Source organism: Mustelus asterias, chromosome 14 (genome assembly GCF_964213995.1).
Source record: "Mustelus asterias chromosome 14, sMusAst1.hap1.1, whole genome shotgun sequence".
NCBI classification, from domain to species: Eukaryota; Metazoa; Chordata; class Chondrichthyes; order Carcharhiniformes; family Triakidae; genus Mustelus; species Mustelus asterias.
The window spans coordinates 82,386,698-82,402,027 of record NC_135814.1 but is presented as its reverse complement, the minus strand read 5'-3'; the positions used below and the strand labels follow the sequence as shown (position 1 = coordinate 82,402,027).

The 15,330-nt window shown below is 43.8% G+C and overlaps 1 protein-coding gene across 1 annotated transcript in view; it reads right to left on the bottom strand.

The window, feature by feature from the left end:
- LOC144504073 (parathyroid hormone 2 receptor-like) overlaps nt 1-15,330 on the bottom strand; it is a 162,725-nt gene that overhangs the window by 109,583 nt on the left and 37,812 nt on the right. Inside the window, exon 2 of the mRNA XM_078229238.1 lies at nt 9,174-9,273. Coding sequence (XP_078085364.1) covers nt 9,174-9,273 — 100 coding nt within the window. The remainder of the gene's footprint in view (nt 1-9,173; nt 9,274-15,330) is intronic.

Below are 15,330 nucleotides of genomic sequence, written 5' to 3'. Positions count from 1 at the left end.
TCTTTAGTATCCTCACTGGCTACAAGGGAGGTACAGTAAGAAGTCTCACAACACCAGGTTAAAGTCCAACAGGTTTATTTGGCAGCACAAGCTTTCGGAGTCTCGCTCCTTCATCAGGTGAGTGAGGAGTTGTGTTCACAAACAGGACATATACAGACACAAACTCAATTTACAAGATAATGGTTGGGATGCAAGTCTTTACAGGTAATCAAATCTTAAAGGTACAGACAACGTGAGTGGAGAGAGGGCCACGCACAGGTTAAAGAGATGTGTATTGTCTCCAGCCAGGACAGTTAGTGAAATTTTGCAAGCCCAGGCAAGTCATGGGGGTTACAGATAGTGTGACATGAACCCAAGATCCCAGTTGAGGCCGTCCTCATGTGTGTGGAACTTGGCTATCAGTTTCTGCTCAGCAACTCTGCATTGTTGTGTTTCGTGAAGGCCGCCTTGGAGAACGCTTACCCGAAGATCAGAGGCTGAATGCCCATGACTGCTGAAGTGTTCCACGACTGGAAGGGGGAACACTCCTGCCTGGTGATTGTCGAGCGGTGTTCATTCATCCGTTGTCGTAGCATCTCCACTACAGGGGAGATCCCAGAGGATTAGAGAATAACCAATGTTGTTCCTTTGTTTAAGAAGGGTAGCAAGAATAATCCAGGTAATTACAGGCCGGTGAGCCTTACCTCAGTGGTAGGGAAATTATTGGAGAGGATTCTTCAAGACAGCATTTACTCCTACTTGGAAATAAGTGGATGTATTAGCAAGAGGCAACATGGTTTTGTGAAGAGGAGGTCATGTCTCACTAACTTGATCGAGTTTTTTGAGGAAGTGACAAGGATGATTGATGAGGGTAGGGCAGTGGATGTTGTCTACATGGACTTCCGTAAGGCCTTTGACAAGGTCCCTCATGGCAGACGTGTGCAGAAGGTGAAGTCGCATGGGATCAGAGGTGAGCTGGCAAGGTGGATACTGAACTGGCTCAGTCATAGAAGACAGAGGGTAACAGTGGAAGGGTGTGTTTCTGAATGGAGGGCTGTGACAAGTGGCGTTCCTCAGGGATCAGTGCTGGGACCTTTGCTGTTTGAGGAAAACTGGTTTGATTAGCAAGTTTGCGGAAACACAAAGGCTGGTGGATTTGCAAATAGCGATGAGGACATTCATCAGAGGATATACATTGGTTGGAGACTTGGGCAGAGAGATGGCAGATGGAGTTTAATACAGACAAATGTGAGGTAAGGTCTAATACAAATAGGAAATATACAGTAAATGGCAGAACCCTTTAGAGTATGATAGGCAGAGGGTGTACAGGTACACAGGTCACTGAAAGTGGCAATGTAGGTGGAGAAGGTAGTCAAGAAGACATCGGCTGGAGCATTGAATTTAAAAATTGGCAAGTCATGTTGCAACTTTATAGAACCTTAGTTAGGCCGTACTTGGAATATAGTATTCAATTCTGGTCACCACACTACCAGAAGGATGGGAGGCTTTGGAGAGGGTACAGAAAAGATTTACCAGGATGTTGCCTGGTATGGAGGGCATTAGCTATGAGGAAGGGTTGGAGAAACTTGGTTTGTTCTCACTGGAATGACGGAGGTTGAGGGGCGACCTGATAGAAGTCTACAAGATTATGAGGGGCGTGGACAGAGTGGATAATCAGAAGCTTTTTCCCAGGGTGGAAGAGTCAATTACTAGAGGGTATAGGTTTAAGGTGCGAGGGACAAGGTTTAAAGGAGATGTGCGAGACAAGTGTTTTTTTTACACGGAGGGTGGTGGGTGCCTGGAACCCGCTGCTGGGGGAGGTAGTGGAAGCAGATATGATAGTGACTTTTAAGGGACATCTTGACAAATATATGAATAGGATGGGAATGGAGGGATATGGTCCCTGGAAGGGTAGGTGTTTTAGTTCAGTCGGTGCAGGCTTGGAGGGCCGAAGGGCCTGTTCCTGTGCTGTAATTTTCTTTGCTCTTTATTGTATGACAAAACATTTACAGTAAAGAAACAGGTCATTCAACCAAACTGCTGTTTATGCTTCATGTGAGCTTTCTTCCACCTTTCTTCATCTAACACCATTAGTATATCTTATTATTCCTTTCTTTATCATGTGTTTATCTCCCTTGCCCTTCAACGCATTTATACTCTTCTTAACTGCTCTTGTGGTAATGAGGTCCCACATTCATGGGTGGCACTGTGGTTAGCACTGCTGCCTCACAACACCAGGGACCTGAATTCAATTCCAGCCTCGGGTCATTCTCTGTGTGGAGTCTGCATGTTTCCCGTGTCAGCGTTGGGTTTCCTCTGGGTGCTTCAGTTTCTTCCCACAGTCCAAAGATATGTGCATTAGGTAGATTGGCCATGTTACATTGCCCCTTACTGTCCTAAAATGTGTAGGTTAGGGGGTTTAGAGGGGTAAATACACAGGGTTACGGGGATGGGGGGGCTTGGGCCCTGTTGGAGGGTCGGTGCAGACTCGATGGGCCAAATGGCCTCCTTCTGCATTGTTGGGATCCTATGATTATAACCCCAGTAATGGTGGCTACATTGCTGGATTTATTATCCAGAGACAAAGGCTAATAATTTCGAGACATGGGCCCAGATCTGGAGGCCCCATCCCCAGGCTGGGAAGCTGGGGGCAACTCTGTGTTGACTGTTTCTGGGAGCCTCGGACTGCGTTTTACACCATTAAGCAGCTGCCATGGAGGCTCCTGTCCATTTAAAGGATGAAATCTTGTCTTCACAAGGTGTTAGCTAGTAAGAGGGAAGGCAGTGGTGGCCAATGCCGGGATTTCACTCAGCCTGGAAAAGGAGCATAGATGCCACCCACAGTATATGGTAAAGGACTCAGAGTTGCTGGGGCCTGTCAAGCAGGCCTTGGTGAGGGATTGCGATGGTTGAAGAGAGCAAGGCGGTGGTCTTGACATGGGGGAAGCCTTTGCTACCGGCAGCCAATCCGAGGCCACTGATTTGTCAGGCAACCACAGTTCACTAAGAGGTTTCCCCACATGGTGATGTCATCGAGTTTTACAGCATAGAAAGAGACCCTTCAGGCTATCATGTCTGTGCAGATATCAAACACCTATCTATTCTAAACCAATTTTCCAGCACTTGGTCTGCAGCCAATGTTGGTGGAAAGAGGTCCTTAATTGGCCACCTAAGTTGTTCAATTGGCTTCTGTGGCAGGACAATTGGCATCGCTGACGAAATGTCATGGTAATGGGAAGGAGTTGGACATGCTCTCTCCCCCTCCCTGCCAACATCCCAGTCCCCTCCCTGGAGGCCAATAAAATTCTATCCATGAGTTTACATTCCATCATGAAAATTTGAAATAAGTTCATAAAATGTGGAAATATAAAACTGGTATCAGTAAATGTGACCATTTGATTTGTCATAAAACCGCTGCTTTCACTAATGCCCTTAAGGGGAGGAAGTCTGCTGTCCATATCAAGTCTGGTCTCTATGATTCCAGTCCCATGCCAATGTTATTCTCTGTTAACCAGCATTGCAAATGACCTAACAAGTCACTCAGTTGCATCAAATCACTCACGGTTCACCTTCTAAGGGCAACTAGAGATGGACAGTAAATATTGCCTTGTCAGTGACACTCACATCCTGAGAATTAGTTAAAATTTTTAAATGTAATTACTTCTAAGCAATAATAAAATAAAAACAATGTAGATATGACCGACTGAAGTTGGTTGGTGGTGCTGAAATAGTGGCAACATAGTATCCAGGCCCATTCTCAAGCTCTGTTGCAACCAGGGAATATCATTCTATATTGGAATCTTAGGTACAGGATGTACAGGAATCTTACTAGCAAAATATGAAAATCACAAGATCAAAGCATAAAATATTTAATGCTGACATGTCCCTAAGATATAAAAGAAATCATAAGCTTTTAAATCAATTTTATTTTTCTTGCTTATTTTAAAATGAACTTTTCTGAACCAAAATGTGGCTGTCACAAGTCACCTGATATCTGGAATTGTAAATTGACCACTAAGGTATTAAATGGATTACACTGGAGACATGCCCTGACATATGTCTAACATGTGGGATAGTCAAGGTCCATTTCAAGAACAAAATATTGAAAGGAAATGGATATAATTTGCATCTTTATAAGTTTACCCCTCTAGTGGAGTCCAAAGGTGTACCAAGACAATAACCAGCTGGAACATCTGCAAGTCAACTTTCTGGACTCGGGCAATCGCCTGAACTGATATCCATTTCTGTGGTTCTTTTTACTGTTAAGTTATTCAGAGTTGTAAAGCCCCTCTTTTGTGTGTGTGTGCATGTGGCGTGTGTGGTTATAATCATCTCCCTGCCCGGGTTTGAATGTGTGAATAAACTAAATTTCAAATTTAATCCTGAGAGCTTGTGTGAGTTACATAAGAATCAACAACACAAACAAAACGTTTTTGGAATAAGAATCACAGCCTATATTTAAAACTAAAAAACACCTCTGCTAACGGACAGATGACAAGAGAATAAGAGAGTTCAATTTTGCCCCTCTCATCTGTCCATAACGGTAGGTACATTAAGCCCAAATTGAGTGAGGGAGGCCTCCGTGATGCCTCCTTCTTCCACCAAGCCTTTGCAAGGCAATTCTTGCTGCTTTCACAGATCAATTATCACCTTCCACCATGGTGAACAGGATAGAAATGGCTCAAAACTCTGGGTGTATAGAGGAAAATCCAGCTCCACATGTTACAAAGTCCTTTCCTCCTCGGGCTTATTTTTCAAATGCAATTGGGTTGAACATTTAGGTACGAACTAATTTTGTGCCACTTCCAACAACTTCCAAGTTAGAAGGGGTCAAGCAAATTGAAAGCTGGTTCACTTTTCACAAAATCTGTTCATTTCCCATCATCAATCTACACTGGAGAATGTTTTGTACAAGTGACCTTTTATGTTCCGTCCACTACAGTTGAAAACAGGAATATGATTTTTATTTGATTGCAGTGTTGCAATATCTCCAATGAAGTATTGCTGAAAGCAGTGAAAATGGATTGTCTTGGTTTATCAAATATAATGCCAACACAGCTGCCCGTATTCCCTTGCTACCAGAGCAGTAAGCATCACCAGGATAAAGCACTAAAAGACATATCTGGTTCCAACAATGAGTGGGGAGGGTGAGGGGAGAATAGTGTGGGTAAGGATTGTACATGGTTAATGGGATTTATTGGATTTTTCTCCCAATAATTTCAAAAAGGAAGAGCAGATGATCTGGTAATCCTCCTGCATTGACTTACTTTTCTGTATTTCACACAGGTGATGCTTAATGTCTAGGTTAAGACAAAAACCCACCTCACCTTTAAAAAAAAAATGCATTCTATTTTAGCATCATGGGTAGACAGTTTGGTGGGATCGCAAAGGACTTCAAAGGTTTGCAAGAGATTTCAAAGGTTTACAAGGGTTCTAAGCTTTCTCAGAAGGCTCAGAGACTTGAAGAAAATGCAGTGCTAAAAGAATGGGGCAGGCCCCCCCACCCCCCTTGGGAAGCTGACCTTTGAGTCAGATGACTTCAAAGGGGTCTTCTCACACCTGCAGCTTCTGAGAGATAAAGGGGAATCCCTCCTGCAGAATGGAGTAGTGCTGTGATTTGGAAGCCTTCCAGGTGTCCAGGGGGCATGGAGATTAAAGTGACCAGGCCACCTCAAAGTTCTCACAGTACACAGACCAGAATGAAGATTTTGATCAGAGAGCATCCTGATCTCACCATTCCAGGAGTGACCTTCAGGTTTCCCAGGGCTGGAAGGGGCAGTTTAGCCACAGGACCTCCATCCCAGGGGAAATCCCAAGGTGAAACCCTTGCCCCTAGCTTGAGTGCCCCCAATACCCAGATCCTTTGGGGGACCCAACCTCTGCAGCCTAGCAGTGGCAGAGGGGCACCTGGGCAGAGCACTTACCTCTTCGATCCCCCTCAGAGTCTAACATGCGAGTTTCATGCTTGTCTGCACCTGCGCCAAAGCCCGCCCATTGCGGTTCCCACAGGGGAGGCAGGTGCATCACGGGAAGGCTTCGAATTGGGCTTCAAGCCCTCTAATTATGTTTAAAAAAGGGGTTTTGCATAACTATCGGATGGGAACCTGATTGAGACCAACGGGATGGACTGGGTGAATCGCAACGGGTTTGCTGCCCAGCGGAAATCCAAATTTGGTCCCGCCTCCCGATTCTGCGGACCATTGGGATTCCCTCCAGTGGCGAACGGGGCCAGTGAATCCAGATTTGTAAGAGAATCTGCCTAGTACCACTGCCATTTCCCCGAGGCCCTCAAAGCTTTTCTTGTCCAATAATTATGTCATTTCCTCTGGAATACCTCAACGTAATCTGCCTCCACCACACTGAGGCAGCACATTCCAGATCCTAACTGCTCAATGTGTAAAAATGTTTTTCCTCATGTCACCATTCCTTCTTTTGCCAGTCGCTTAAATCCGTGTCCTTTGGTTCTGGATGCTTCCATCAAAGGGAACAAGTCCTCATCATCAATTTTGTATATACCCCTCACAATTTTGAGCTCCTCTATCAAATTGCCTCTTCGCCAAGGACAACATCCCCATCTTTTACAATCTATGTAACTGAAGTTCCTCATCCCTGGTATGATTCTCCTCATGAATCTTGTCAGTATCCTTTCAATGCCTTTACATCTTTCCTGCATATTACCCACAAGCCAATGTTTCAATTTTATCATAATTTCCTTGCCTGTATTGTTTATGCCTCTATTTATAACTCCCAGGATTTTGTACATTTTATTAGCCACTTTTTCAACTTGCCCTGTAACCTTTAATGCATTGTTCAGGTATACTCACAGGTACTTCTGCTCCTACACCAGTTTTAGCACTGTGACATTCAGTTTCTATTGTCTCTCCTCATTCTCCCTAATAAAAGTAATCACTTGACACTTTTCTGCATTAAATTTCATCTGTCACTTGTCCACCCCATACCACCAGACTGTATTTCCCTGTGTAGTTCCCCACATTTTACAATATTTCCAAGCTTTGTGTCAGTCAAATTTTCAGATTATGCTCTGACCACCAAGTCTAGATGATTAATATATATTAAGAAAAGCAATGGTTGTAATACCAACCCTGGAGAACCCCATTATAAACCTTCCTCCAGTCTGTAAAGACAACCAAACACTACTGCTGTGTTTTCTGTAACTCAACCAATTTCATATCCATGATATTTCTTTTTTCATTCCATGAACTCTAACTTTGTTCACAAGTCTTTATTGAATGCTTTTTGAGAGTCCATGTACACCACATCGACTACATTACCTTCATCAACCCTTTCCGTTACATCTTCAAAAAACTTCAGAAAGTTAGTTAAACATGATTTTCCCCAGACAAATCCATACAGCCATTCCTTAATTAATCAACATTTGCCCAAGTGACTATTCAATTTTTCCCTACATTGTCTTTTCTCTGAGTTTCCATATTACCAAGATTGGACTGCCCTCTAGTTACTGAGCAACTTGCACCCTTTTATAAACATTTGCAATTTTCCAGTGCTCTGGCACCATGCCACATATAAAGAGGATTGAGAAGTTATGGCCAGTGCCTCTGCAATCTCCATCATTACTTCCCTCAATATTCTTGGATGCATCTCACCCAGTCATGGCACCTTATCTACTTTAAATACAGTCAAGCTACATAATATATCCACGTTATCAATTTTTAGTCCATCCAGTGACTCAGTTACCTCTCTTATCACTATGATTCAGACAGCATCCTCTTCCACAATAAAAACAGAAATGAAATACTTAAATATCTCAGTCTAAAATTCCTCTTAGATCCAAAGGCCCCACTCCTCCATTTACCGCCATTTTACTATTTAGATAGCTATAGAAAATTGCTTAATATCCTTTTACATTAGCTCCTCATACTGTCTTTACTTCTCTTATTTGTTTTAAATTAAACTATAAGACTTGATCAAGTGGAGCCAGTGGTTGTGGTTTATTTGGACTTTCAATAGGCTTTCGACAAAGTCCCACGTAAGATTTTAGCGTGTAAAATTAAAGCACATGGGATTGGGGGTAGTGTATTGGGATGGATAGAAAACTGGTTGGCAAAGAGTAGGAATGACAGGGTCATTCTCCGAATGACAGGCAGTGACGAGTGGAATACCACAAGGATCAGTGCTAGGACCCCAGTTTTTACAATTTATATTAATGATTTAGATGAGTGAATTAAATGTAATATCTCTAAATTTGTAGATGACATAAAGCTGGGTGGGAGGGTGAGCTCTGAGGGGGATGGAGAGACGCTTCAGGTGTGATTTGGACAAGTTGAGTGAGTGAGCAAATACATAACAAATGCAGTATGATGTGGATAAATGTGAGCTGATCCACTTTGGTAGCAAAAACAGAAAGGCAGATTATTATCTGAATGGCTATAAATTGAGAGAGGGGAATGTGCAACACGATCTGGGTGTTCCCATATACCAGTCGCTGAAGGTAAGAATTTAGAGCGTAGAACATAACAGCGCAGTACAGGCCCTTCGGCCCTCGATGTTGCATCACCTGTGAAACCAATCTAAAGCCCATCTAACCTACACTATTCCAATATCATCCATATGTTTATCCAATGACCATTTAAATGCCCTTAATGTTAGCGAGTCCACTACTGTTGCAGGCAGGGCATTCCACGCCCTTTCTAATCTCTGAGTAAAGAACCTACCTCTGACATCTGTCCTGTATCTATCACCCCTCCATTTAAAGCTATGTCCCCTCGTGCTAGCCATCACCATCCGAGGAAAAAGGCTCTCACTGTCCACCCTATCTAATCCCCTGATCATCTTATATGCCTCTATTAAGTCACCGCTTAACCTTCTTCTCTCTAACGAAAACAAGCTCAAGCCCCTCAGCCTTTCCTCATAAGACCTTCCCACCATACTAGGCAACATCCTGGTAAATCTCCTCTGCACCCTTTCCAATGCTTCCACATCCTTCCTATAATGCGGCGACCAGAACTGTACGCAATACTCCAAGTGCGGCCACACCAGAGTTTTGTACAGCTGCAACATGACCTCATGGCTCTGAAACTCAATCCCTCTACCAATAAAAGCTAACACACTGTACGCCTTCTTAACAACTAGTTGGTGTCCACTTAATATACCCAGTAGTACATAACATAACTGTTTGACAAAGAAACAAATTAAACACCACAGCAAAGTCCTACCTTCTTCAGTTTTATTCAATATATGTAGATCACAGTTTGCCTTTTCTGCAATAAGAAGGTATATCTGTTCTTCTTTGGTGATAACACCATCAGCATTAACCTGGAAAGAATGCAATTAATTTAAGAATTAATTTGTTTCATATGGAACTTCCAAACAATATGAAAATGATCTTGGTAATGAATTAGAAGGCTCCATTGTATTTGGGCCTTCACACAAAAATGGGAAAATTAGTTGTGAACAGTACTTGACTCATGACATTAGAATTACTTTCCTGTTTGTGTTGAAAGGCCAGTGGACATTTTATTTTGAAGTAAAATTGTATCATATGTTAGGGTCCTGGACCAGAACCCCAAGGTATATTATGAAGTCAGACTAGATCCCAACAATTCTTCTACTTTGGCAAGAATGTGAGGAAAGGGTGCTTCACTTCAGGAGCAATTCCACTGACAAATTAGGGATCTTTTATCAAAACAAGCTTCATTCACAATGCAGTTTAAGTATAACTCTGACAAAATGAAGCAGATTAAGTCTTAACAGTTGAACGATCTTTAAACATGAAAATAAATAACTCCAATTTCTAACATTATTTCAGTTCCAAATAAGCAACATTCTTCTTAAAGACTTAAAGTCCACTGTAAATGCAGTTAGCAATTATAAATATACTTGTTACAATGAGTGTAGACAGTCTTGGAGTTTTCAGAGAGATGTAGAGCTTTCAGAAGCCTGCAAGACTCCTAACTTCAACCAGAACAGCTAAACTCCAAGTCCTTTCTGCAAAAACCTGTTTCTTTCTTCTACAGATCCAGGACTGCACATAAACCACATCACATGACCCTGTCAATCACTCTTACTTGAAATCGCAAAGGGACTTAAATAAACAAAAGTCCTTTAATTCTACTTAACATAACCACTTGCAAGGCTGAAATGAGTAATTGTTCTGTTCTCCCAGCGAGTCTGCGAGAGGTCCCAGGTTCAACTCTCAGACGAGCCCGTTATTGCTTCCCGTGGCCAAGTCTTGTTCATGGGCAGCACAGTGGCTAGCACTGCTGCCTCACAGCGCCAGGGACCTGGGTTCGATTCCCGGCTTGGGTCACTGTCTGTGTGGAGTTTGCATGTTCTCCGTGTCTGCATCGGTTTCCTCCAAGTGCTCTGGTTTCTTCCCACAGTCCAAAGATGTGTGGGTTAGGTTGATTGGCCATGACAAATTGACCCTAGTTTCAGGGGGATTAGCAGGGTAAATATGTGGGGTTACGGGGATTCGGTGAGATTGTTGTCAGTGCAGGCTCGATGGGCTGAATGGCCTCCTTCTGTACTGGAGGGATTCTATGATCACACATATAACTTTGGATCATCTGCTAGTAATATCAATACTTTGAGCATAAAGATTATGATAAAGTATGATTTCTTAGCCCAAAATTAAATGTTAAATTGTATATGAAGTTGTGATTCCTTGACACTGCACTGGAAGATAAAACTTTAAATATGTATTGAAATCATATAATATATCCTTTTCTTTTAAGCTTACAAATGGAAAGATCTTTTCAAGAAACAAATGGAATTTTTCATTAGTGTGTATTCATCAATGCCATATGTCCTTCCAATTTAACTCTTCCCCTGAGGACTAAGAAATTAGTCAGGAAATGCAGATTATTTAATTAGACAATGTAATGGATAATGTTGTTCTTTCATTAGCATTTTGGCACATCTCACTTCACTCTATTATGTGTTAAGTCATTTTAAAATGTTGTTCCTGATAGGTTAGTAATATAAAATGGCATGGGTTGGGATCACTTATTGACTTTCTACCTTTTCTGTCCAAAATTGTGAGAATCACATTGGCAGCATCCCTGAAGTTCCAAACAAGATTGGAAACACAACATTTGGGGGTTCACAGTTAATCTCTTCCCAAATAAATAAGTAAAAATAACCACTTTTTTTAACCTCTTGCCAATTACCTCTTTTCTCCTTTTCTGCTGAAGCCATTAACTTGTATATTTTGTATATGTAAAGCCAACATTTATGGTGCTTTCCGAATTGTACTTGAGAAGGTGGTGGGGAGCTGCTGTCTTCAACCCCACAGTCTACATGGTGTAAGTATGAGAACATGGTTACAGCCCAGGACGTTGACCCAACTTGACAATAATCAGAACATTGAAGATGGTAATCTGCGGTATAAAAACTGAGAATTCTGAAAAACTTCAGGGGGGCAGGGTGGGGATTTTGCACCCACGTTAGCCATGAGCAGAAACAGTATCACGAGCCCAAAATATCACAAGAGTGGGAAAGCGAGATACTCACTGCTGAGGTAATGAGCTTCCTGTCCAGTAACGGTAGGCCCTCATTTAAATACATTTGCATGTAGTCAAAAGGCTCCCCCACCATGTACTCCCTCTGAGTAAGGAAGTTCCTCTAGGTAAGGTCCTCATGTCAGCGGTCACGGGCATTCGGCCTCTAATATTCAGGTAAGCGTTCTCCAAGGCGGCCTTCACGACACACAACGGCGCAGAGTTGCTGAGCAGAAACTGATAGCCAAGTTCCGCACACATGAGGACGGCCTCAACCGAGATATTGGGTTCATGTCACACTATCTGTAATCCCTACAGCTTGCCTGGACCTGCAGAGTCTCACTGGCTGTCCTGTCTGGAGACAATACACATCTCTTTAACCTGTCTTAATGCTCTCTCCACTCACATTGTTTGTATCTTAAAGACTTGATTAGCTATAAGTATTCACATTCCAACCATTATTCTGTAAATTGAGTTTGTGTCTTTATATGCCCTGTTTGTGAACAGAATTCCCACTCACCTGAAGAAGGGGCTTAAGGCTCCGAAAGCTTGTGTGGCTTTTGCTACCAAATAAACCTGTTGGACTTTAACCTGGTGTTGTTAAACTTCTTACTGTGTTTACCCCAGTCCAACGCCGGCATCTCCACATCATGACTACAGGGGAGGTCCCAGAGGATTGGAGAATAGCCAATGTTGTTCTTTTGTTTAAGAAGGGTAGCAAGAATAATCCAGGTAATTAAAGGCTGATGAGCCTTACATCAGTGGTAAATTATTGGAGAGGATTCTACGAGACAGGCTTTATTCCCACTTGGAAATAAGTGGACGTATTAGTGAGAGGCAACATGGTTTTGTGAAGGGGAGGTCGTGTCTCACGAACTTGATCGAGTTTTTCGAGGAAGTGACGAAGATGATTGATGAGGGTAGGGCAGTGGATGTTGTCTACATGAACTTCAGTAAGGCCTTTGACGAGGTCCCTCATGGCAGACTGGTGCAGAAGGTGAAGTCGCATGGGATCAGAGGTGAGCTGGCAAGGTGGATACAAAACTGGCTCGGTCAAAGAAGACAGAGGGTAGCAGTGGAAGGGTGCGTTTCTGAATGGAGGGCTGTGACAAGTGGTGTTCCTCAGGGATCAGTGCTGGGACTTTTGCTGTTTGTAATATATATATATATATATATATATATATATATATATTATATATGGAGGAAAATGTAACTGGATTGATTAGTAAGATTGCGGACGACACAAAGGTTGGTGGATTTGCGGATAGTGATGAGGATACAGCAGAATATAGATCAGTTGGAGACTTGGGCGGAGAGATGGCAGATGGAGTTCAATCCGTCAAATGTGAGGTAATGCATTTTGGAAGGTCGAATACAGATAGGAAATATACAGTAAATGGCAGAACCCTTAAAAGTATTGATAGGCAAAGGGCTCTGGGTGTACAGGTACACAGGTCACTGAAAGTGGCAATGCAGGTGGAGGTGGTAGTCAAGAAAGCATATGGCATGCTTGCCTTCATCGGCCAGGGTACTGAGTTTAAAAATTGGCAAGTCATGTTGCAGCTTTAGTTAGGCCGCACTTGGAATATAGTGTTCAATTCCGGTCGCCATACTACCAGAAGGATGTGGAGGCTTTGGAGAGGGTACAGAAAAGATTTACCAGGATGTTGCCTGGTATGGAGGGCATTCGTTATGAGGAAAGGTTGGAGAAACTTGGTCTGTTCTCACTGGAGCGACGGAGTTTGAGGGGAGACCTGATAGAAGTCTACAAGATTATGAGAAGCATGGACAGAGTGGATCGTCAGAAGCTTTTTCCCAGGGTGGAAGAGTCAATTACTAGGGGACATAGGTTTAAGGTGCGAAGGGCAAGGTTTAAAGGAGATGTACGAGGCAGAGTAGTGGATGCCTGGAACTCGTTGCCGGGGGAGGTAGTGGAAGCGGATATGGTAGTGACTTTTAAGGGGCGCCTTGACAAGTACATGAATAGGATGGGAATAGAGGGATATGGTCCCCAGAAGGGTAGGGGTTTTAGTTAAGTCGGGCAGCATGGTCGGTGCAGGCTTGGAGGGCCGAAGGGCCTGTTCCTGTGCTGTAATTTTCTTTGTTCTTTGAACCCGCCGGGGTGGCAAGGATAAGTATGGGCTGTGGGGGAGAGGGTCATGCCTGGGAAATGCCCTGGCAATGCTAGAGGGCAGTACTGAGGGGGTCTTCTGGGTAGCCTCATTGCGGGGGGGGGGGGGGGGGGGGGGGTGGGGGGGTGGTGTTGTTCCCCATGTGTGTTGGGAAGGGTTGCCCCATTGCATGCGGGGGGGACGGGGGGGCAACATCTGGCAAACCTCACTATTGACTAAGATTCCAGTAACTCTCAGTAGTGCAGTGTGATGGGACAGTGGTTAGTACTGCTGCCTCACAGAGCCAGGGACCCGGGTTCAATTCCAGCCTTGGATCACTGTCTGTGTGGAGTTTGCACGTTCTCCCCGTGTCTGCGTGGGTTTCCTTCGGGTGCTCCGGTTTCCTCCCACATTCCAAAGATGCACAGATTGGGTGGATTGGGCATGCTAAATTGCCCCTTAGTCTCCAAAGATGTATGGGGGTTGGCGGATTAGCCATGGTAAACATGTGGGGTTAGAGATAGGGCAGGAGTGTGTGTCTGGGTCAGTTACGCTGTCAGAAAGTCGGTGCAGACTCAATGGGCTGAATGGCCTCCTTCTAACGTGTAGGGATTCTATGGTTATCTTTAACAGCTGCAACTTATTGTCTCCCTGTTGCTTTTTGTTGGGGGGGGGGGGGGGGGGGGGGGGGGGGCGGGTGGAGGGAATGGGTGGTTGCCCAATGGCTTGTGGAGCCCATGTTGCTGGCACTACCAAACCACGTCCTGATGGCAGAAACCATGGCCCCAGATTTTCTGTGCATGTTGTACCACAGAGTCTAGAGAGAAAATTCAGTTGTGTAGGTGGAGTGCTACACAGCGGTTTCCTCATCCCAGCCAGCACTCTATGCACAGAGTGCAAAATTCCACGCAATAGCTCTAGCAGGATGTGTGGAATGAGAAAGGGAAATGTTTCAAGTTGATGACCTTTCGTCAGGACGAGAAGCAGTTAGAAATGTGATAGGCTTTAGGTTAGTAAAGAGGTAGGAAGACTGGGGAGGGAAGAAACAAACATGAGTGAAGATCTGTGATAGGGTTGAGATTGTGTGAGACAAAAGGAAATGGTAATGGGACAAGTGAAGAAACAAAAGATATGTCGTGGGTATTGAAGAGTTGGTTGGGGTGTCACAGAGGTATCAGTCTCTGGAACACTGATATTAGGGGGAGCGAAGATGCATTTGGTATTTCGTAGTGGCATCACGCAAGAGGAAATGGCAAAGGATGATCCATTGAATGCGGAGGCTGGTGAGGTGGAAGCTGAGGATAAGGAATCCCACCATGTATAGAGAGGGAGGGAAAGGCGAGACCAGAACCATCTATTCCATTTCTTGCACTTCTGCCTCACAAAACCACTGTCAGTTTTCATTGCCCTCACCTTCAATCCCAGTCCCCTACACCTTCAATGGATCATTCTCTAACATTTCCATCACCATGCCATCAAAAAACATATCTTCCCCTCCCCTTTCAGAGTACTGAAGGAATTGCTCCTTCCGCAATCCTCTAGTCCAATCTGTAATCATTCCCAACACCCTTTCCCATGGTATCAGCCCATGGAAATGCACAAGATGCAACACCTGCCATTTTTTTTTCTTCCCATCTTCCCTACCATTCAAGGCCCCAGATTCTCCTTCCAGGTGAATCAGGGATTTACCTGTAATTATTTCAACTTAGTATACTATATTCACTGCTCATGATGTGGTCTCCTCTACACCGGGAAGACAA